The sequence below is a fragment of the Gigantopelta aegis genome, chromosome 6 (genome assembly GCF_016097555.1).
Source record: "Gigantopelta aegis isolate Gae_Host chromosome 6, Gae_host_genome, whole genome shotgun sequence".
Taxonomy (NCBI): Eukaryota; Metazoa; Mollusca; class Gastropoda; order Neomphalida; family Peltospiridae; genus Gigantopelta; species Gigantopelta aegis.
In genome coordinates this window covers 18594242-18616359 of record NC_054704.1, presented here as the reverse complement: position 1 = coordinate 18616359, position 22118 = coordinate 18594242, and the positions used below count along the sequence as shown (strand labels likewise).

The 22118-nt window shown below is 34.9% G+C and overlaps 1 protein-coding gene across 2 annotated transcripts; it reads left to right on the top strand.

Moving 5' to 3' along the window:
• The first annotated feature begins 41 nt into the window (after positions 1-41).
• Positions 42-22113, top strand: LOC121375066 (probable proline--tRNA ligase, mitochondrial). Of its 2 annotated transcripts, XM_041502288.1 has the most exons (13): positions 42-276; positions 2609-2786; positions 4090-4163; positions 5691-5771; positions 7203-7275; positions 8070-8177; positions 9570-9663; positions 11497-11528; positions 11915-12000; positions 15591-15670; positions 18174-18309; positions 20237-20416; positions 21055-22113. In XM_041502288.1, exons 1-13 carry the CDS (start codon positions 127-129, stop codon positions 21163-21165), a joined length of 1383 nt encoding a protein of 460 aa, XP_041358222.1. In that variant the 5' UTR covers positions 42-126; the 3' UTR covers positions 21166-22113. The 2 variants fall into 2 exon arrangements, with proteins under 2 accessions (XP_041358222.1, XP_041358223.1); XM_041502289.1 differs by lacking the exon at positions 5691-5771.
• The last annotated feature ends 5 nt before the right edge of the window (positions 22114-22118 follow it).

The following is a 22118-nucleotide window of genomic DNA, read 5'->3' as shown; positions in this document are numbered from 1 at the left end:
ACTCTTTCGACATAAATGAACTGATTATTACCTGCTTCCGATTGAACTAAGTGTGTCGAAATTAATTTTTATAATTATAATTTTATATTTTTTTGGAGTTTGGCATTTCTTGTAATAAAAAAGATAATGAAGCCTTTATGCACCTGCATTTCCGGACGGACTGTTTATAAATATATCCAGTTAAAGCGGCATTACAGGCGATATGTTTCAAAAATGTTCCAGACATTTGGAAAACTTCAACCACCAGGGACATCTTATTCTTGTAAAAGCCAAAAGGTATTGCGGTTTGTTTTGTAACAATGATTATTTTAAAGTAGCAGTTATATTTCAACATTAGTGATGTATAAACAGTATTCTTAGCATCCAACTTGATTATTTTAAAGTAACATTTACAGTGCTTATCGAAGCAATTTCAGATTTACTCTTCCCTGGCCAGTAAACTGTAAAGTATAATATTTTAGTCGCCAGCCACTTACATTTAGTAGCCAGCTAATATATAAACCACATGCTTTTAGTGACATTTTACGGCACATTACTAATGTCGTAATTGTTATTAGGACCACATTCGAATGAACTCGTGAAGGGGGTAATTCTTAGTTGTTAAATAGTAATTATAGTAATTACAACTGTTTGTGTCCGATTCCACTAAACAATGAATGACTATTAACTATCATTAGCAAACTCTGTACCCAATTTTATTAAACAAAATTAAGCGAATTAATATTTTAATGGCTCTGTTAAGATATGCATTTAAATTACAGTAGCCTAATCATTAAAAGTTAAATAAAAGCATTGTGGTAATATCTACCAGGCTTCAACATGTTACTAGTAGCTACCAATCGGCTACCTTACTTTTGGTTTAAATAATATTTATTTTCGTCACATACTGCCTTGTAAATCCATAAATACTGTTTTGTAAATAGTTGTATCTTTAAAGCCATCTAAAGTCGAGTCATAAAAATAGAAACATGTTTTCATCCTGCACTGGTGAACATTACTTCCGACGTGATTAAAACGACATTCACGACTAGAGAAGTTGTTATCGTGGAGAGACCCGTTTTCACGATAAGCATGAGACGATTGGATCGCAGCATAACAGGGGCCATTCAGATATTACGTAACACTTAGGGGATGTAAGTCCAAGCCTTATGTGGCGTTACAAGGGGTGGGGTGTGTATTGAACAGCGGTGGGTAACACAATTTAGTTTTCTCTTAAACGTGTCATTTCCTTCCAAACTTTGGCAAGTTCTTCAAGTTGCACCATCTTTTTGGACAGCTCTGTGTGAGCTCGTCCGTACCCTTCAATTAGGGTCTGGTATAATTTTTCTTTGTCAACCACGATGGTGATCAATTAAAATGGCGCACGTGAAAACACGCAGGGTTTTTTCCATTGTACAGCAATATGTCACTTTAATGACGTCATCGTAGTACACATGGGTATAAATAAACATTGCCACGTTGCTTTGTCTGTGTGTTGGGGGGGGGGGGGGAAATCCGAACGTTACGTAATATTTTGTTTTGGGAGGGGTATAGTGTAGTATTACGGGGCGTTACAAGGAGGTGGGTGGGTGTCTAATTTTGACAAAAATAGCGTTAAGTAATATTTGAATGGCCCTACACATATATATAAGTCAACATTTAAAATAATTAACGTTTGAGTTTCAAACAGACAAGTAAAGACACACAGTGACTCAACAGTCTCATTTTAATACATAAATAAAACAGGGCTCTAAATGGGACAGGACCGACTTGGTCCAAAACTGGACTGGGGCCGAATTATTTCCAAACACTTGAAATTCAAGTTAAGGGAGATAACATTATAACAAAGTATTACCTCCCTTAACATGTTTACTATTGAATGCTGGAAAATCCTTATTCATAGTCTGATATAACGTGTCTCAAACTTTTTATTTTTCAAACAAATTACTGATAGAAAACAAGTTTTATAGAAGATAAATTGCTGCTAGTCCACTTTGTTTTCCGATGTCCAGTTTTGTTTACAGATTAAAGTAAAATTATTGGACAGTCGCCAACTGGCAAATGTGATTTTATACTTTAGATGCCAGGGATTTTTTTTAGTCGCCATGGCAAGTATTTTACTCGCTTTATAGAGCACTGATTTATACTATTTAGTATCTCAATATGAGTAATCACTGTAATGTTACCCCTAATTACAAAGTTAGTAGACCAAACCCAACAAAATTATCACACTTTGATGAAGTATATATCCTCTAGAGTGTTCACTGTACGTTCAGTGCATAGACCATTATTACTACTCACCCTTACAAGAATAATAAAGAAAGCTTAACTAACATTACCAAGTGGTCCTTTATCCTTTATTTCTATGATCCATTCATAATATTAAAGGATATGGTGAATTACATGTAGTTGACTTTTCACAACTACATGTCATCTGCAAATGATTATAACAAAAGTAGAGTGTTATATCTTCGTGTACCACTTTGAACTTAAAGTTTTCAAGGTATGGCCACTTTTTGAATTATTATTCTTAATTTAAGCATTTTCATTTTATAGACAGCATGTAATTTTGTTGTGGTATTAATAACTTCATATATTACAACATCTAGGCTAATTGTTTTTTTTTCAGTTGATGCTGTACAATGATGTCATTGAACCATGTCATACAGGAACATATCATTTACTGCCATATGGATTTCGAGCATTTGAAAAACTCTTGAAAGTAATTGATAGAGAAATGCAAGCGATTGGAGGACAGAAAATGGCAATGCCATCGTTGGCTCAAGCTGCTGTTTGGAAGACTTCAGGTTGTATTTTTAATAATAATATAATTTACATCATATATATGAAAAAAAGAGTCACATATTGTGGTTAAGCATGCTTTAAATGAACAGCAGGGCTTCTAGATTATGGTAGCCCCACTCCCATGGCTAGTGAATTTCAGTGTTGGGCTAGTAAATAACTATTATTGCCATGCCTGACGGCTAGTGAAAAGAAATTTGTCAAATGTTGCAGTTAAGTCTATTTTGTAAATATGAATATCCTGCCACCACCACCCAATGTATGTGTTTCTATCTCCCTCTTTAGGTGACATATCCGATTATTAATATTAATGAGTAAACTCGTTTTAACTTAAAAGTACAATAGGGCTAGTGAATTTTTAACAGTGGCTAGTAAAAAAACATTAAATCGCTGATCCCATGGCTAGTGGATTTTATAAAAATTCTAGAAGCCCTGTTAACAGTGTGGTTGTCAGTTTGACTGTAATCATTTTGTATTCTCTTTAATCATAAAATCATTGCAGGTCAAAAAATTCAGCACATGTTTCTTTGTGTTCAACAAATGTTCATGAAAGTCACAGAAGATTTGGTTAGTGCCCTGGATGTATTTTAGTAATTAAAACAGTTGGTAATTTCTAGCCCAGACCAAAAAATCATTATTTGGGACCTAGGTCTAGTGGATTTGCCAAACCCTAGTTTCTTTTGCTTGTTACTGACGTATTGTCTAATATACCGGCCTCGGTGGCGTCGTGGCAGGCCATCGGTCTACAGGCTGGTAGGTACTGGGTTCGGATCCCAGTCGAGGCATGGGATTTTTAATCCAGATACCGACTCCAAAACCCTGAGTGAGTGCTCCGCAAGGCTCAATGGGTAGGTGTAAACCACTTGCACCGACCAGTGATCCATAACTGGTTCAACAAAGGCCATGGTTTGTGCTATCCTGCCTGTGGGGAGCGCAAATAAAAGATCCCTTGCTGCCTGTCGTAAAAAAGAGTAGCCTATGTGGCGACAGCGGGTTTCCTCTAAAAAAAATGTGTGTGGTCCTTAACCATATGTCTGACGCCATATAACCGTAAATAAAATGGTGTTGAGTGCGTCGTTAAATAAAACACTTCTTTCTTTCTTTATTGTCTAATATAGTCTAAACAAAAATTTTAAACTATTTCCATAATTGTTATATTAATTTATGTATGTGGCTATGATTGTATATTTATGTACAAATATATCTACTATTAATTTTCATGTATTTCTTTTATTAAATATAGAACTGATTCTTCAAATACTGATTAAGTTATGACTGAATTATTAGTAAATTTTATTTCTATTTTAGGAAGATGGGATTTGGTGGGTGCAGAACTGTTCAAGCTCAAGGATAGACATGAGAATGAATACTGTCTTGGTCCAGTAAGTGTCTAGTTACCAAATCTTTCACAACAGCTTTGTTCAAGGTATATGATCTTCTCAATACACTCTCTAGTACTTCAGGTTGAAACTTGAGTTTCCTGATCAGAATACTCTTTTTTGCACATCCAGTGGGTACATAGTTGTCCAAATGTCTACAGATGTCCAAAACAGTGGATTGATTTGACCATTTGGTGCACTCCAGAATTGTTTTTATGATGCCACACACATTACCAGGTTTTCATAAGTACCTTTTTGGAAATAAAACCTATTGAGTCATCTCTAGATGTGAAACTGCTTGGCAAATTTGTTGATTACTAGATTAGACACTCAGTAAAAACATTTTATTCAACTGCATGTAGATGTGATGAAATTATTATTTCAGTCAAGAAACTAAGTTTTTGCCCGAAAAACGGAACAGTGTTGTAAGAAAATCAAGTACCTTTAAAGTATACAAGCTGTTTTATTAAACAAACTCTGATGGGAACAAATTATCATCTTCGTCCAATGCAAGAAATGCATTTGTTACAGTCGAAGCTGGCAGCAGAAGACTTGAAAGAGCAAAAACAAAATCCCAAAATTGCAGGAACCCAGAGCTATTTTCCAACAAAATATCAAATCGTTATATATGAAATATTTTGCCAAATTAAAATCAAATTTTCCATTTGTTTTGAATTAAAATTAATGAATTTTTAACGTATTGTTTTCAACAATATATTTTCAAAGTACATGTCAGTCCTTCAAAGATCAACATTACCGGTAAGTTTGAACACAGATTGATTAAGTAGGGGTTAGATCTGTTTTTCAATGATCAGTGATCAAAAATCAAAATAACACAACTGATAATGATTGACATTACGTGACCTAGTTTTTCTGATGATCAGATTATTATTATTTTATCACTGAATATCATTAATAAATTTACACATAGGCTATTTTTGCTGCCTATTTATTAAATGTTTGCTGGGTATAGAATTACAAACAATAAATACTTCCCGAATGTATAATTTACCATAATTTGATATGTTTACAATTAAAATTGCATATATTGATAACACTGTTGTATGCTTTTGAAAGCTTGTTTATTAATATAATTATAAATATGTAATAAATCAATATAAGTCAAACTGATGAAATCAGGGTTTTCTTCCAGGCTTTGATATGAGCCTGGTTGTGTCACATTATATTTATGGCACACAGTACTAGTCAATTGTAATTTTATTTTCATTTGATATTTCTATTCTTAATGATAAATAAATAATACACTAGAATAATTGTTTAATTCTCATACATTTGTTTTCAGTAGACATAGATTGTATATAACTGAATGTACTGCTTTGAGATAAATGTGACTTATTGTTAAAAAACATTCAAAGTGATACTCATGAATCATCTGACACCAGTTAGTTTTCAGTATATATGTATATAACTGCTTTAAGATAAATAAAACATTCACAGGGATACTGGCTTTTTTCCACAACTCTTATTTTTTTTGTCGCTAGATCTGAGACAATATCATTCTGTTTTCAGACCCACGAAGAACTTGTGACAAATTTGTTTGCATCCATATCGCCTATTTCACACAAACGACTTCCAATTATGCTCTATCAGGTAAAAAAATGAAGACGAGTTCAGCAAATATATTGGACGTAAATCATTATTTAGGGTTTGAACCAATCCAAATTGCATCCAGAATGATATAAACTGCATCATATTAAAATGGTGTTCCAGTATGCATGCAAGAAGTTTAGATAATGTTCTAAGATGCATGCAAACATCCTATCCAAAATTCAGTTATTTTCTTTAATTTGTAAGAGACCACTTTCAAAACAATGTAAAATTGGGGAAAATTAATAAAAATAAATTATAATATAAAAATATTTAAAAAATCAGTACAGGGGTTCAAAAATTTTCAAAAAAATTGCTTGCCACAGGGCAAGTGCCAATCAGATATTCACTTGCCCCATATATTTTTCCACTTGCCCATACTTCTTAAGGTAACCAATTGTGTTACTCCTATTTAATTTAATACAGTGCTTAATAATGTAATTTAATCTTGAATGTAATTGATTTCAATGCACAAATAAAGAATTTTGCCAGTAGGTTACAACACTTACCCGGGAAGTACTAAATGTATATGTCTGTCCAATGGTATCGGTGGTATCCACTGTCTTCTCATTTACCATAGTTTGACATCCAATAGCCAATGTATTTTTCGTGCTGGGGTGTCGTTAAACATTCATTCATTCATTCATTCATTCATTCCACTGTCTTCTCTACTTGCTGATATAAACCTTATTTTGTAAATAGTGTCAATTTGTTGATTTAAACTTTGTTATTTGTTTGGTAGAGTCCACTTGTTCATTTCAATATAATTATTGTGTCGATGTATGTCTTAGTGACCACTTGTTGTATGGCCGTGGATGTAGTGAGACCCCTTTCCACTTGTGAACCATTATTTTATGGCTGGCATTGGTTCAAAATTGTTTAGGGATTTTGGCCCATGTGTCATTATTGTGAGTATATTATTTAACACTCTCTGCCCCAAAACACTTCTCTGGGATGTTTTTACCCTGTTCATAGCTGAGAAACATCTCTCATAAACAGCCATGGCTGGGCTCAAAGTAAATATGAACTCTGTTATACTGCAATGTGTTATCAAACTTTTCAACACATTGCTTTCCGTTTTGGTGTGTTAACGCATTGGAAAGAGTTCCGATCGTCCCATCATTTAGGGTTAGGGTTAGTTGTCCTTAGAGCTATGTAAATAGTCAGACGATCGGAACTCTTTCCAAAGGTTTTACCGAGATTTGTAACAAAATTAAAAAAAAGTTTTAGGTGTTACATTAGTCACTTGTCGTCGGACATATGCAATTAACATAATTACTTGCCCGGCATGAAAATACCACTTGGCATGGGCGTCGGGCGATGGGATTTTTGATCCCCTGCAGTACACTGAATTAATATATATGTCTTTTTTTTATTGGGGGTGGCTTGGACAGGAAGATAACTGTAAATGTTTTGAGAGATTTTGTTTTTCAGATCACAAAAAAGTTTAGAGATGAAATGAATCCAAAGTACGCTTTACTTCGGTCAAGAGAATTTGAAATGAAAGGTTTGTAAATAAAGATGAGCATATATGTAATTTATAACACAAGTGCAATATTGCTATTCCATTGCAGATCTATGGAAAAAGTACTATGTATCTTCGAAATACAACAAAAATCCTGTGTTGATACAAAAAAACTAAACATTTTGTTTGTTTTGTTAGTGGGAAAGATGTAATACTATGGTTAGCTGGTTGTTTCTTGGGGATGAATGCTAGTACTTTGGAATATTGTAGGTGCCCTTATTAAAAAAACCCAAATTGGAATATTGTAGGTGTCCATTGCAGATCTATGGAAAAAGTACTATGGATATTCCCCAATCTTTGAAATACAACAAGAATCCCATGTTTTGTTAGTGGGGAAGATGTAATACTATGGTTAGCTGGTTGTTTCTGGGGAATGATTGCTACTATTGTATATGCCATTTTAAAAAAAAAAACCCAACTTAAACCTCATCCCTAGGTAAATCCTGCATCTGGGCCTGCTTGTTCTTGCTCACGGGACTGAATTAACTGGCTTTTACACAACCTAGAACTTCTGTGTTACCCGAAGATTTATCCAATGATTTAAAAAAAAAAAATTAATACGTCTGTGTAGAGAGATAATCTTAACATGTCTAATGAGGTCACATTTTCTGAATAATTTTGTTATATTTATTTGTCAGTTTGCCACTTCATTTTGTATTAGTCTTTTTTTTTAACATTGTAACAAATACAAAATTAGGGTTTTTAATTTTATTTTTATCGTAAGGTTTTTGTGTCTTTACAGAATGGGAACTATATTTCTTATGTTTTTGTTTTAGATATGTATACATTTGATTCGACTGAGACGAAAGCAATGGAAACATACGAACAGGTGTGTGAAGCATATTGTCGGATATTTGATACACTCAAAGTTCCATATGTAAAAGGTAAATTAATATATACATGACATTGTATTTAATTATATAGCAGTGAAATTTAAAGGTGCAGACCCTTGTTTTAACCCATAAAAAATGGACACTAAGTTTAGTTAATTTACAGACCTGTAACCCATTCGGATAAAGTTACAATAAAATGAAAGAAGAGTCTGTGATGTTGAAACAGGAAATATCCTTAAAAATAAGACTAGAACTTTAATTAATAAACCGCTACCTCTCAGACACACATGCGTTTTTAAAAATATGAAAAGTACAATGTTTGGTACTACAAACACCAGGATGACCTGAAACACTTCGATTCTACGTAAATGGATGATCTAAAGAATAAAATATAAGTAATGTTTGATTTCAGTATCATAAATGGCTCTAATAGTGTAAAATATGCTGTAGTGTTTAAAAACTAGGATCTGTCCCTTTAAACAGTTTCTCTTTAATATTGATTTTTCACTTGCTATTCTTGCTAATAAGTTCAAGTTGTATTTATTTATATCTCTGTAACCAGGGCCATAGCTAGCATGGGGGCAAGGAAAAAAATCGGAAAGCATTATAGAAACTTAAAGAAAAGGAGTTTTAGACTATTAACTACTCAGTTGCACACACACACACACACACACACACACACACACACGCACACACACCAAAAAAAAATCCAAGCTACGGCCCTGGTAACTACAGTTTCCGATAGATATAAATAAATTAACAAATGTTTGGTATGTATTTATATTCAAAATTGTTTTATTTGACCTGAAAATGGTTCCATTTGGTCTGGTTACACTACATTTATATCACGCCATTTAGCTATGTATTTGACAATGCATATTTCCCACCAACAATAAATAATTAATATCTACACTTGTTAAATCTCATTTAATTTTTGTGCAGTTTCAATGCAGGTATGTTCTTGCATAAAGTCTTAATTCCTCACACTGGTATGCAGTATGTTTTGAATAAAGATGAAGTATTGGTCACATTTTGTAATCCGTGAATGATAATTTAAATGTAGTGTTGAAATGAATAAGTAAGCAGGGTTTCTAAAAATTTTATAAAATCCACTAGCCATGGGATCGATGATTTAAAATATTTACTAACCATGATTAAACATTCACTAGCCCTACTTTACTTAAGTTTATACAATTGTACTAAGTAATAGTAACAATCAGATATAGCTAAAAACACTAACATTGGAGAGTGGGGGTGGGGGGCAGAATATTTATATTTACAACAGACTTAACTGCAAAATTTGACCTTTTAATTTCACTAGCTGTCGGGTATGGTAATAGTAGTTATTTACTAGTCCAACATTGAATATCACTAGCCATGGGAGTGGGGCTACCATAATCTAGAAGCCCTGAGTAAGTAACATTTTTGTTTATCATTTTTCAGTTGTTGGAGCAACTGGCAAAATTGGAGGAAAACTATCTCATGAATTTCACTTCCCAGCATCTATTGGAGAAGACTCCATTTTTGTATGTGAAAAGTAAGCATCCAGTTAATGAATTCAAACCTGCCCATGCATGTTATGTTCAGTACAATATGCCTTGCAGATCATCTTGTCCAGCTCATAATTAATATAGATTAACTTGCACTGATTTTTTTAAATTTCGAACAGCAGTAAAATGTTTTCTTAAGCTTGGGTACTACTTGAGCATGTTTGACTGTATACGACCTTCATGTTGTTGATGTTAGTTGTGGTTTCTATTAAATCTTTATTTTGCAGAATTATAACAACACCAAATGTAAGCTGCTAAAACCATCAATGCCATATAATTTACTTTACAGAGAATGATGTTTGTATTTGAGTTTTCTTTTATGTCCACACCAGCACATTAATTATACCTTCATGTTGCACTATTTGAAGTTAAATTGTATGAGTTTATTCTTTGACCGGCTCGGTGGCGTCGTGATTAGGCCATCGGTCAACAGGCTGGTAGGTACTGGGTTGGGATCCCAGTCGAGGCATGGGATTTTTAATCCAGATACCGACTCCAAACCCTGAGTGAGTGCTCCGCAAGGCTCAATGGGTAGTTATAAACCACTTGCACCGACCAGTGATCCATAACTGGTTCAACAAAGGCCATGGTTTGTGCTATCCTGCCTGTGGGAAGCATAAATAAAAGATCCCTTGCTGCTAAACGGAAAGAGTAGCCCATGAAGTGGCGACAGCGGGTTTCCTTTCAAAATCTGTGTGGTCCTTAACCATATGTCTGACGCCATATAACCGTAAATAAAATGTGTTGAGTGCGTCGTTAAATAAAACATTTCTTTCTTTCTTTCTTTATTCTTTGATGTCCACAAAGAGTATATATGACAACAATCTAATTAAAATTAGCTCCACTATTACATGTGGATCTAACAGCTCATGTCCACCAATCAAAACCTTACTTGCATAATCATGCCAGTGATTTGAAAATAATTTGAAAACATTCCGAATTACCCTGAGGGTATACGATATGTTTCATATGAATTACAAATGCCTTATGTAGACCAGTAGAACTAATTTTAATCAGATACACTGTGTAGTCACCAATGTCCAGGTAACATTTCGTCTGTAAATAATAATATAAATATTGACCAATCACACTTCGCCTTTTATAACGTTATTTGGGAGCATACAAATTCAAAAAATATCGGGCGATTCTGTTTTAGTGGCCGCGATACAGCGAACCATACCAATGCGTATGGGATAGGTTATCAGTCTTCAATTTTACATTAAAAATTATTTATTTATTTATAAAAAGACAACAACTAAATCAGTCTTCAGTTTTACATTACATATAAAATAAAACATGTTTTAAGGCATTTGTAATTCACATGAAACATGTCGTATACCCTCAGGATAATTCGGAATGTTTTCAAATTATTTTTAAATCACTGGCATGATTCTGCAAGTAAGGTTTGGATTGGTGGACATGAGCTCCAACTGGCTGCTGTTAGATCCACATGTAATAGTGGAGCTAATTTTAATTAGATTGATATTACAATATTTGAAATTATATCAATAATTTTCTTCTATGATGTCCATACCAGCACATTAATTATAGCTTCATATAGCAATATTTGAAGTTATATCAGATCATTTTCTTCTTTGATGTCCATACCAGCACATTAATTATAGCTTCATATAGCAATATTTGAAGTTATATCAGATCATTTCTTCTTTAATGTCCATACCAGCACATTAATTATAGCTTCATATAGCAATATTTGAAGTTATATCAGATCATTTTCTTCTTTGATGTCCATACCAGCACATTAATTATAGCTTAATATAGCAATATTTGAAGCTATATCAGATGATTTTCTTTTTCAGATGTGGGTATGGCATCAACAGTGAAATGACAAGTGAGTGATTACATTAGTCATGTACTCCGTTTACATTGTTTTATTGATAATTATTTGAATTTTTATATTGGTGTTGATTGTCACTCACCTTTGCTTGAAACCCAAACAATCAGGGCACATTAAATACATTAAACTAGTTTAAGATATATAATAAAATTATCTTTAAAACTATCTAAAAATCCCAATGTTTAATTTAAAAACTTTAAACTTCCTCAGGGGAATAAAACACAAATAGTTTAAAATGAATCGGGAGGAATAGTAATAATACTATTAGAAGGTCTTCTTCAGCTAGACAAAAAGGGCACTATTTCTTATTTTTCTGCCCCGTCCCTTCCGTCCGCTAGGTATGGCCTTGATTGAAGTTATATCCATTGTTTAATTGACAGGCGAACTGCAAGATAAAGAGAATGTGATTGAAAGTTGTCCCACGAGAAGTAACCACTGTGGCTTGAAACCAACACCTGGAATTGAGGTTTGTAATACAATGACCGTAATACCTTTCTACAATAACTCAACATCCATGTATCCTGCAGTCACTGCCAGTCTAACGTTCGCACAAAAAAGCCAATATATTAAGAAAGTACTCAGTTATACTCTTTCATTTCAACTTATTTTCATGCTTATATCCAATTAAGGTTCAAGCATGCTGTCCTGGGCCCACACCTCAGCTATCTGGGCTGTCTGTCCAGGATATTGGGTTAGTTGGTTAATGGTTAGTGAGAGAGAAGAGGGTGTAGCGGCCTTACACTTGCCCATTGCGCCCTGAAGAACCCTGAGGCTGTGAACCCTGTACCTACCAGCCTGTAGTCCGATGGCTTAACCACTGCACCACCGAGGCCAGTATTTATTCTCTATTTATCCCACAGATCAGAGATCCTGTCCATTTTACTTGTCCTGTCAGAAATGTTATAGTCTCAGTGTATAATGTTATAGAAAGCTATATTTAAGTAGTCTCTCACTAGCAGGGCTCGCGCTGTCAGTAGCCAAATTAGCCATTGGCTAATTTTTACAAAAAATGGCTAATAAAATTTGCAAGTGGCTAAAATTTTGGCTAAGCCATTTTCTGTCTTCTGATGTGAACAAACGGTTACATAATCAATCCGACACCTCAAACATAATAATAATACCAAATATTCAATTAGTGTAATAGCGATCTCGCGACCGGTAACAAGAAACGGTGTCATGCAGAATTCAGCGTAGGCCTTATAATGTTCGCTTATTTTAATAATCACGGTTATTAATTATAATGGTATGCATTCAAGATGTATGACAGCAATGTCTGGAAGATCTGTAACTTGATATTTTTACTTTGAACCAAAGTAATAAAAACAGACCGACAATGCGTGTGGATTTGAATACACATGCTAGTTCAGGGCCGAAAGACATGTAGGCTATCTCAAGGTCTGAGTTTAGCCAGACCGAGCGAAAACAAAACGTTCGCTAGACTGGTTTGTGTGCTTCACGTTAAACCAAATGGACACGACGAACACCAATCAAATAGTTCGCGAACGTTAGGAAGAACGTTTGTTGGCTGAACTGAGGACAGCTCTCGGTGCGAAAATACGTCATGCTTCAGTCAGCTGACACTCACGTGTCAAGAGACATCGTTGTGGACATTAAACAATACGAATACGCAAAAGTAAATCTTGATGTAAATTTGTAGAAAAACAATAGTTGTTCGCATCAATGAATACCTAACTGCAGTTTTTGTTTATTCCTTTGTCTTTGTTAATTTCGTACCCATGGTCAAGAGCACGCATGCAGATCGCGATCGCGGGAAATGAACATACAGTATTTATACAAATTGCAGTTAAATGTACACTGAATAAAATTAATTTACAATAATCATATTTGTTAGATAATTTTAGATATAAGACTGTGAGGTGACATTTAATAAGTTAGCTGGATTTTAAAAAGACCGTAAATTTTAATTTTATTAACGTTTTTTTATTTTTTATTTTTTTTAAATAAATGGAGTATACTGTGAAGTCGGCATTCTTAGCCGAGGTATTTTGCAAGCAGAAATCACAATAAGCTTATAACACGACGCTGAAATCAACAGCAACATCATGGCACAAATTATGAAATTGTTTGAGGTGGGGGAACTGATGGGTCACTTAAATTAATTCAAACTAACATAAAGATTGCTATTTAAAGAAATAATGTGCTCAGTAATTAAAAAAAAAAGCTCTCAAATTTTTATTTGAAAAAAAAGGAAGAAAGAAAAAAAACACACCCTCCATAAACATCCCCCCCCCCCCCATATTTCTGTATGTTTGTTAATTTAATGTCATATGCCTTAAAAGTGGGGGTGGGTGTATGGGGTACTGGCTTCAAACTCTGAAGATAATGCATAACCCCATCCCCACCCCCGCTGAAAAATCGAAGTAATATATTAACTGCCCCTACCCCCATTGAGGTTTTGTTATTCCTATTTATTCCAATTTGTACACAATTAGCTGAAAAATATACATTTTCATATTCATATATAAATACTCTATACAGTACTGCGTAAAACAAATTTGGCTAAAGCATTTTCAATATGGCTAATAAAAATTCAATTTGGCTAATATTTTGGCTACATGTATTTTTGATCCAGGGTGAGCCCTGACTAGGCCACAAACTGTTATATTTGAGTGACAGCAAACTGTCTGTTCAGTTTAAAACAAAATATATATCGCAGTGCTCATCAAGTTTATGAATAAATACATTTTGTCATCATATTGTACTTTTTAGTTTGTTAAACATTTTACTTGTTTTATGTCCCAAACCACTTGTCACAGGCAAGCTTTAATATGGGCCTTTTCTCGCCATGTCAGAAAAATTGCAAATAATCTATGTCTGATCTAAATGGTCACTTTTAAAATTAAAATTCAAGAATATAATGACTATAAATCAGACTTAGTGTAATCAGTCATGTTTTTTTGGCTTGTGATTGTCTGTTCTAAGGTCATTACCCAAGTAGCCATTTTAGCTCACATCAGTACATGAAATAGACAACCTACTAAAACATTTGTTTTGTTTAACGAAACCACTTGAGCACATTGGATGTCACACATTTGGTAATTCTGACTTGTAGTCATCAGAGGAAACCCGCTACATTTTTCCTAAAGTAGCAAGTGATCTTTTATATGCACTTTTCCACACACAGGAAAGCACATACCACAGCATTTGAACAGTTGTGGTGCACTGGGTGGAACACAAAAAACCCAAATCAGTTGAATGGATCAACTGAGGTGGTTCGATCTTGTGATGCAAGCACCTCAGGCAAGCACTCGACCGACTGAGCTAAATCCTGCTCTATAAACTACTACTAACATGGGCAGAGCAGGATGTATCTTAGTGGTAGAGTATTTGCCGGAGGCACTATGGGTTATAGGATAAACTACTACTAACATGGGCAGAGCAGGATGTATCTTAGTGGTAGAGTATTTGCCGGAGGCACTATGGGTTATAGGATAAACTACTACTAACATGGGCAGAGCAGGATGTATCTTAGTGGTAGAGTATTTGCCGGAGGCACTATGGGTTATAGGATAAACTACTACTAACATGGGCAGAGCAGGATGTATCTTAGTGGTAGAGTATTTGCCCGAGGCACTATGGGTTATAGGATAAACTACTACTAACATGGGCAGAGCAGGATGTATCTTAGTGGTAGAGTATTTGCCGGAGGCACTATGGGTTATAGGATAAACTACTACTAACATGGGCAGAGCAGGATGTATCTTAGTGGTAGAGTATTTGCCCGAGGCACTATGGGTTATAGGATAAACTACTACTAACATGGGCAGAGCAGGATGTATCTTAGTGGTAGAGTATTTGCCGGAGGCACTATGGGTTATAGGATCAGCTGCTGCATGTGGATGTGCTGGGTTTTTCACAACCAGTTTTCCAGAACTGGTAGATCAAAAGGTCATGGTTTGTGTTGTTCTGTCTGTGGGAAAGTGGAGGTGAAATATCTCTTGCTGCTGTTTGTAGGAGCAGCCCATGGTGATGGTGACTGTCAAGTGTATGATGTTTATTAATTTATGTTAATTTAGCACATTTAATATTTTCCAGGTTGGTCATGCATTCCTGCTTGGTACAAAGTACTCTGCAATTTTTAATGCTCATTGTCGGAACTCAGCTGGCCAGATTGAGTGAGTCACTTGAATGTGTGATTTTAACAAATTGGTATTATTTTTTCATCATGATCAAACAGTTTTTGTCCTAGAATCTGTAGCCATTACCAGCCTCGGTGGCGCAATGGTTAAACCATCGGACTACAGTCTGGTTCACAGTCCGGTATTGGCTCCAACCCAGAGCGAGTTCTTAAGGGCTCACTGGGTAGGTGTAAGGCTACTACACCCTCTTCTCTCTCACTAACCACTAACCAACTAACAACTAACCCACTGTCCTGGACAGACAGCCCAGATAGCTGAGGTGTGTGCCCAGGACAGCGTGCTTGGATATAAGCACGAAAATAAGTTGAAGTGAATGAATGTAGCCATTAATTGTATTAATTTGTGAATAAGTTCATCATTTAGCACTGTACATGAGCTGCCATTTTCATGGCATGTAAAGTGTAAAGACAAATGATGAGTACAAGACACCATAACACAACCTCATAAAGATATAAGTTTTTTGATCAGATGGCCACAGCTACGGTCTCCACGAGTGCTTTAGTACCCGGGCACGGGCTGAGTCTAGCAAGACTCGACTCCGTTTACAGGACTCGAGCACCCGTACAAGTGAGACAATGTACAGCATTAATTTCAGCAGTAGCTAATCAGCAATACAAGTTACACAATAATGATATGATCATGTGCTAGTTTCTCTTTTGAATCTGGCCATCCGTCTGTCACAAAACTGAATTTATCAACTGGTTTCTAACTGCAATACAATGGCATGATTTGGCATTCATGTTCAGTGCTGGAATTAAGATGCATAATACTAATTTACTTTACTCCTTAGTCTCATTATCATCTAAAGAAGGAAGGAAATGTTTTATTTAACGACACACTCAACACATTTTGCTTCTGATTATGTGGCGTCAGACATATGGTTAAGGACCATACAGATGTTAAGGGAGGAAACTCACTGTCGCCACTTCATGGACTACTCATTGATTAGCAGCAACAGATCTTTTATATGTACCATCCCATAGACAGGATAGCACATACCACAACCTTTGATGTACCAGTCGTGGTGCACTGGCTGAAACGAGAAATAACACCATGGGATTGATCCCAAGCTGACCGCAAATCAAGCAAGCACTTTACCACTAGGCCCCATTATCGTCAAAGTGTCAGGTACTCTGGTGTGGGTCAAGTTTGACTCTTGAGTACTCGAGTCCAATATTTTGGTGCTTTAACCTTAAATGGATAGTAAACTCAAACATGAGCCTTATGTGTTGGAAAGATGCGTACCCGGACCACTAACACATACTGACACTTTAAGAAATGAAAAACGCATAACCCATGATTACTCCTGCTAACAGGTGGCAGCCATTTTCTTTTGTTTTCGTTGCATTCAGAATTCTCGCTTGGGGCAAAGTGATGTCAGCTCCAACCAACTCCTGTATGCACAGTGTAAACAAACACAGTCATTTATGACAAGGGGCTTCGTTTTCATCAACCTGACTAGTAAAACAACATAAATGCTTGATAATATAATAAACTATTTAACTAAATATATTTTAATTTGCATTAATAGAACAAAATGTAGTTATAGCATTTTTCTCTTAAAAAATCCCCTGCGTGTGCTGTAACCTAACCGTGGTGCAGGGGTGTAACATTCTCTTTGAGAATGGCCAATACAGCACAAAATTGAAGTTTTAAGTAAAATTCAGTATCCGTAAAATTCTGTGATATTTGTGTTTTTGCACAGTTCTTTACACTGTTTTTGTTTAAGTCTTGAATTTTTATATTGATGTTGATCATCACTTTATTTATTGGCATTACCATAGTTTGACACCCAATAGCCGATGTATTTTTTGTGCTGGGGTGTCGTTAAACATTCATTCATTCTTAAAAAATCCAAAGAAAAAATACATAGTATTAGGCCTATTGTATTGGTAGGCTACGTTGGAGCAAAAATGACCACTCACGATATCCATGTGCTAATGTTATTTTCTTTGGGATTACGTAATTGGTCAGTTCTGTGATTTTAAATTGAAAAGTTTAGTTAATCAAGAGTTTTACAAAACATGATACAGTTACTTTGACACTTTGACCATGATGGTTTATTTTGAATTGTAAAATAATGTATATTTATTGCTGGCTTACTGCGATGGATATTATTACAGAACATTGCACAAAAATCAGGTACATTTGTTTCTTCAGTTCTAAGACTAAATATATAGATGAATATGCATACCAGTCCAAAAGCCGTGTGCGAGCATCCCTTTAATTGGATACAGGGACATCAAAGTAAATAACCCCAGTAAACAACTGTTTTCTTCTAGATCTAATTAATCTAAAACTAGCCCTGACCCTTTCTTTGTTCTGAACAAATAATTGGAGCCCAGTATTTCAGCTGCAGTGAAATTACATTGCAGCCAGAATATTTTATGCCCAGAACATAAAATTTTAATACTTATAGTTTCCTGCCCTTTTGATGTTACTGATGTAGAGTATACTCCTCTTTTTTGTGTCACTACAGATTGACTTACATGGGCTGCTTTGGTCTTGGTGTGACAAGAATTTTACAAGGCTGCATTGAAGTCCTGTCATCAGAAAAACAAATCCGTTGGCCTCAGATCATTGCTCCATATCAAATCTGCATTATTCCACAAAAAGTAAATATTTCATTTCTACTGTACCACAGGTTTAAACATTTGTAATCAATAAATATATATATGTATTATACATATAATCTAGAATTACTTGACTTTTGGTATGGCTAGTCTTAAAGGTACACATTCCTGTGATTAAACTTATATTTTCTTGATTAGAACATTTATTTCTGTACACCTGTGTGTCGTTGGTTATTGCAGCTTTTGTCATTTCCTTCAAGTTGCTTGGCATTTGCCAGAATCTTTATGATACTGGGTTTTTACACACTGTGACACCCATCTTTGATGGGTTATATTATGATGTGGCATTGTCCGTATGTCATCCAGGTCATATCTTTCTTATCAATTCATATAGGTTCATCAAACCTTGTATGCATGTACAATTTGAAATGGTGCTGTGTCGTGTACCATAACTAGGTCACTGTGACCTACTTTGCATGCATTACTTCACATTAAAGGAAATTATCTTTCTTATCAATCCATATAGGACATACAAACCTTGCAGAGAACATTTAATTTTCAAAACCTTGATTAGCCATATTTCTAGTCAATTGAAAATTGATTAGCAATTACTGTTCAATTTTTAAAATTGTGTAGTGATCTCTAAAACTTGTATAGCAAATTGTGACACGATACTGAACAAAATGTTATGCATACCACAACCTTAATCATCCATATCAGTTGTAACACTTTCAGTAATTTGTGTGCTTCTCCGTTAAAATCCTGATGTACCATATACCTGTCTGGTACTCTTGTTGTAAATATTCTGTAAAAATACTGTATCATCAGGACGTGCAACTGTTCATACCACTTTAGCTGATCAATGCCACAGGCAGTTACTGTTCTCCAGACAAAATTTGAACGGTGTGTGAATTGCCAGACAAATTATTTGTAGTTTGTAGTTAATTATACTCCCAAATATAAATTTCACATGTGACTTTAATAAAGTGGGTTTTTTAAAAGACCCTATGTCATGCACACAGGTAAGTTTTAGACACAAACACCACACCATGTTGTAAAGGGACCAAGTATCTTTAACAAGTCTGAATGCCAATACCTATATGCAGGTCTCTGGAAATTGAGAAAACAATAGTTTTGTTTTGCATAACCCAATTTTCAGTTGCTCAGTAACTGTGCATAATCCATAAATGGTTTACAAAATGTTTTAATATTCAGTAGCCTGTATTTGTTCTCAAATCGATTTTATGGATAATGTGTATATTGTTTTACTAAGGGCCTCATATTATGATCTAAGTCAATCTGATTAAAATTAGCTCTACTGGTCTATCAGTAGATCTAACAACATTGCATGGACTCCCATGTCCAGGTGACATTTCATCTATAAATAACAATTTAAATATCGACCAATTACACTTCGCCTTTAATAGCGTTATTTGGGAGCATACAAATTTAAAAACATATTGGGGGAGACTATGCAATAGGCGAACTTGTTTCAAATTTAAAAAAACGGAGGGAAAAGTGCAGTAATAAACTCTGGATTGTATACTAGTATAAACAAATTTTATGGCTATACTATTCATATGTCTTGAAATAAATTTTGTATAAAATGTTATATTGAAATTAGTTTCCGGCATACTTCGTAATTCACCCGAATCATTTCTTATACCCTCGGCATAATCCCGAATGTTTTCAGATTCTTTTCATATCACTGGCATGATTTTGCAAGTAAGGTTTTGATTGGTCGAATAAAAGGTCAACTGGACATGAACTCCAATGGGGTGCTGTTAGATCCACAGGTAATAGTAATGAACCAGTGGAGCTAATTTTAATTAGATTGGATCTAAGCTGAATATACTCAGAGGTAGAGTGTATGCCTTTTGTGTCTGCTTTATCACAGGACCCAATGGGTTATTTTTTTTAAAAGTACACATTGATAAGCATTAAAACACATTTTCTATGGTATTTTTAGGAAGGGTATTTGGCAAAGGAATTCTTTGAGAAGGCATTACAACTCTGTGACTCCCTGTCCCAATATCCTGGTGTTAAAGATGAAGTTGTCATTGATGACAGAATATGGATGACTGTGGGAAAACGACAGTATGAAGCTACACGAATGGGTTACCCATTTATCATTGTTACAGGAAAACAGGTACTTTTCAATAATATTTGCACACAAACTATAGGTTTCAACTGCATCCTTCTGTCTGTCAGTCTGTCAGTCTGTCCCACAGTACCTTTCAGGACAATTTTTTCACAATGAAATTGTATGTATAACTTTATCATGTACTGTTATAGATAACTGTCATGCCGATTTACCCATTTTTCACAGATTTATGGCTCTTTAACTTAGGAGATACAAAATTTGTTGGGCCCTGTAAGGGACATGTATTGCTTTAGCAGTACTCTCCGAATGCTTGTTTATTTTCACTTTGATAAAAGCTTGTCCTAAAAAACTTTACTTCCCACAGAACCTCCGTTACCTTGCCACCTTTGTTGTCTATATGTTTGCCTTCCTGCACATCTCAATTCTTGTTATTTCAACAGCAACAGATACCAAAACATTCAAGGTGTACTGCAGTCATGGAGTGATAATTAATATGTTTATGTGCTAAATTAAGTTTCATTTTCTAATTTATTACCTTTTGTAAGGTCTGTCAAATAGAAGGTATGAGTAACACTGTAACTATTAATGCAGATTATTGCAAGCAATATAGTTTTCACAATCCATGTATGTATGTAGCATGTTTTCTCTTTATTGTATTTTCTTTCTTTCTTTTTTCTTTTAAGACTCTGGAGAAACCAAGTGTGTTTGAAGTGATAGACACAACAAATGACGAAACTCTGTTTCTCACTACTGATCAGATTTGTGATAAGATGTCAGCTGTAAAGACAGTGTGACCTCTATAATACAAGATGGATATAATGATACAAACATGTATTATATTATATATGGACAAATGAATATGAGACTCGGGCACAGCGGAAGCAAGTAGACATTGGGGGGCTGACTGAGATCGAGGGTGGAAAGCAAAGTTTCTAGGGTTTTTGCAGGTATGCTTCCCCAGAAATATTTTAAAAACTAGATGTCCTGAAATGCAATTTCCTGCATTCTACAAGTAAAATTCATCTCTGCCTTAAGATTTACTACCAATAATATTTTTGTTTCATAATTATTGGGATGGGGGGGGGGGGGGGGGGGGGGGGGGGCTAGAGCCCCCCTGCTCCACCGTGCCTGAGATTACATACAAGGCTGTGAAATACAAAACTATTTGATACAAGTTTGGGTGATACTAAATTGTATGATACAAGCCTGTGTAATAAAAAAAAAATTGTTTGATACAAGCCTGTGTAATACAAGACTATGATACGTGTTTGAATAATATGAAACTATGATAACAGTCTGTGTAATATAAAACTGTGTGATACAAGCCTGTAGAAATTAAAAACAGCATGGTACAAGCCTGTGTAATACAAGACTATGATACATGTTTGAATAATATGAAACTATGATAACAGTCTGTGTAATATAAAACTGTGTGATACAAGCCTGTGGAAATTAAAAACAGCATGATACAAGCCTGTGTAATACAAGACTACTAATCTGAAAGACTAGCGTATGTGATAGTGCACTTTACTTGCTTGGACGATGTGTTTTTTTACATGTTTATTTTTATTTTTATTTTCTTACATCAGATCTATGTATAGTGAGAAAATGTATACATTTACAATGTCCAGTGAATTTAGTTTTTAACTGCTTCACAACAGTATTATTGTTGTAGGTCCAGATTGTATAAGACCCGGTAAAATAAATTAAATCCTGTGTGAAAAGCATAGTTTATAACAATATTTAT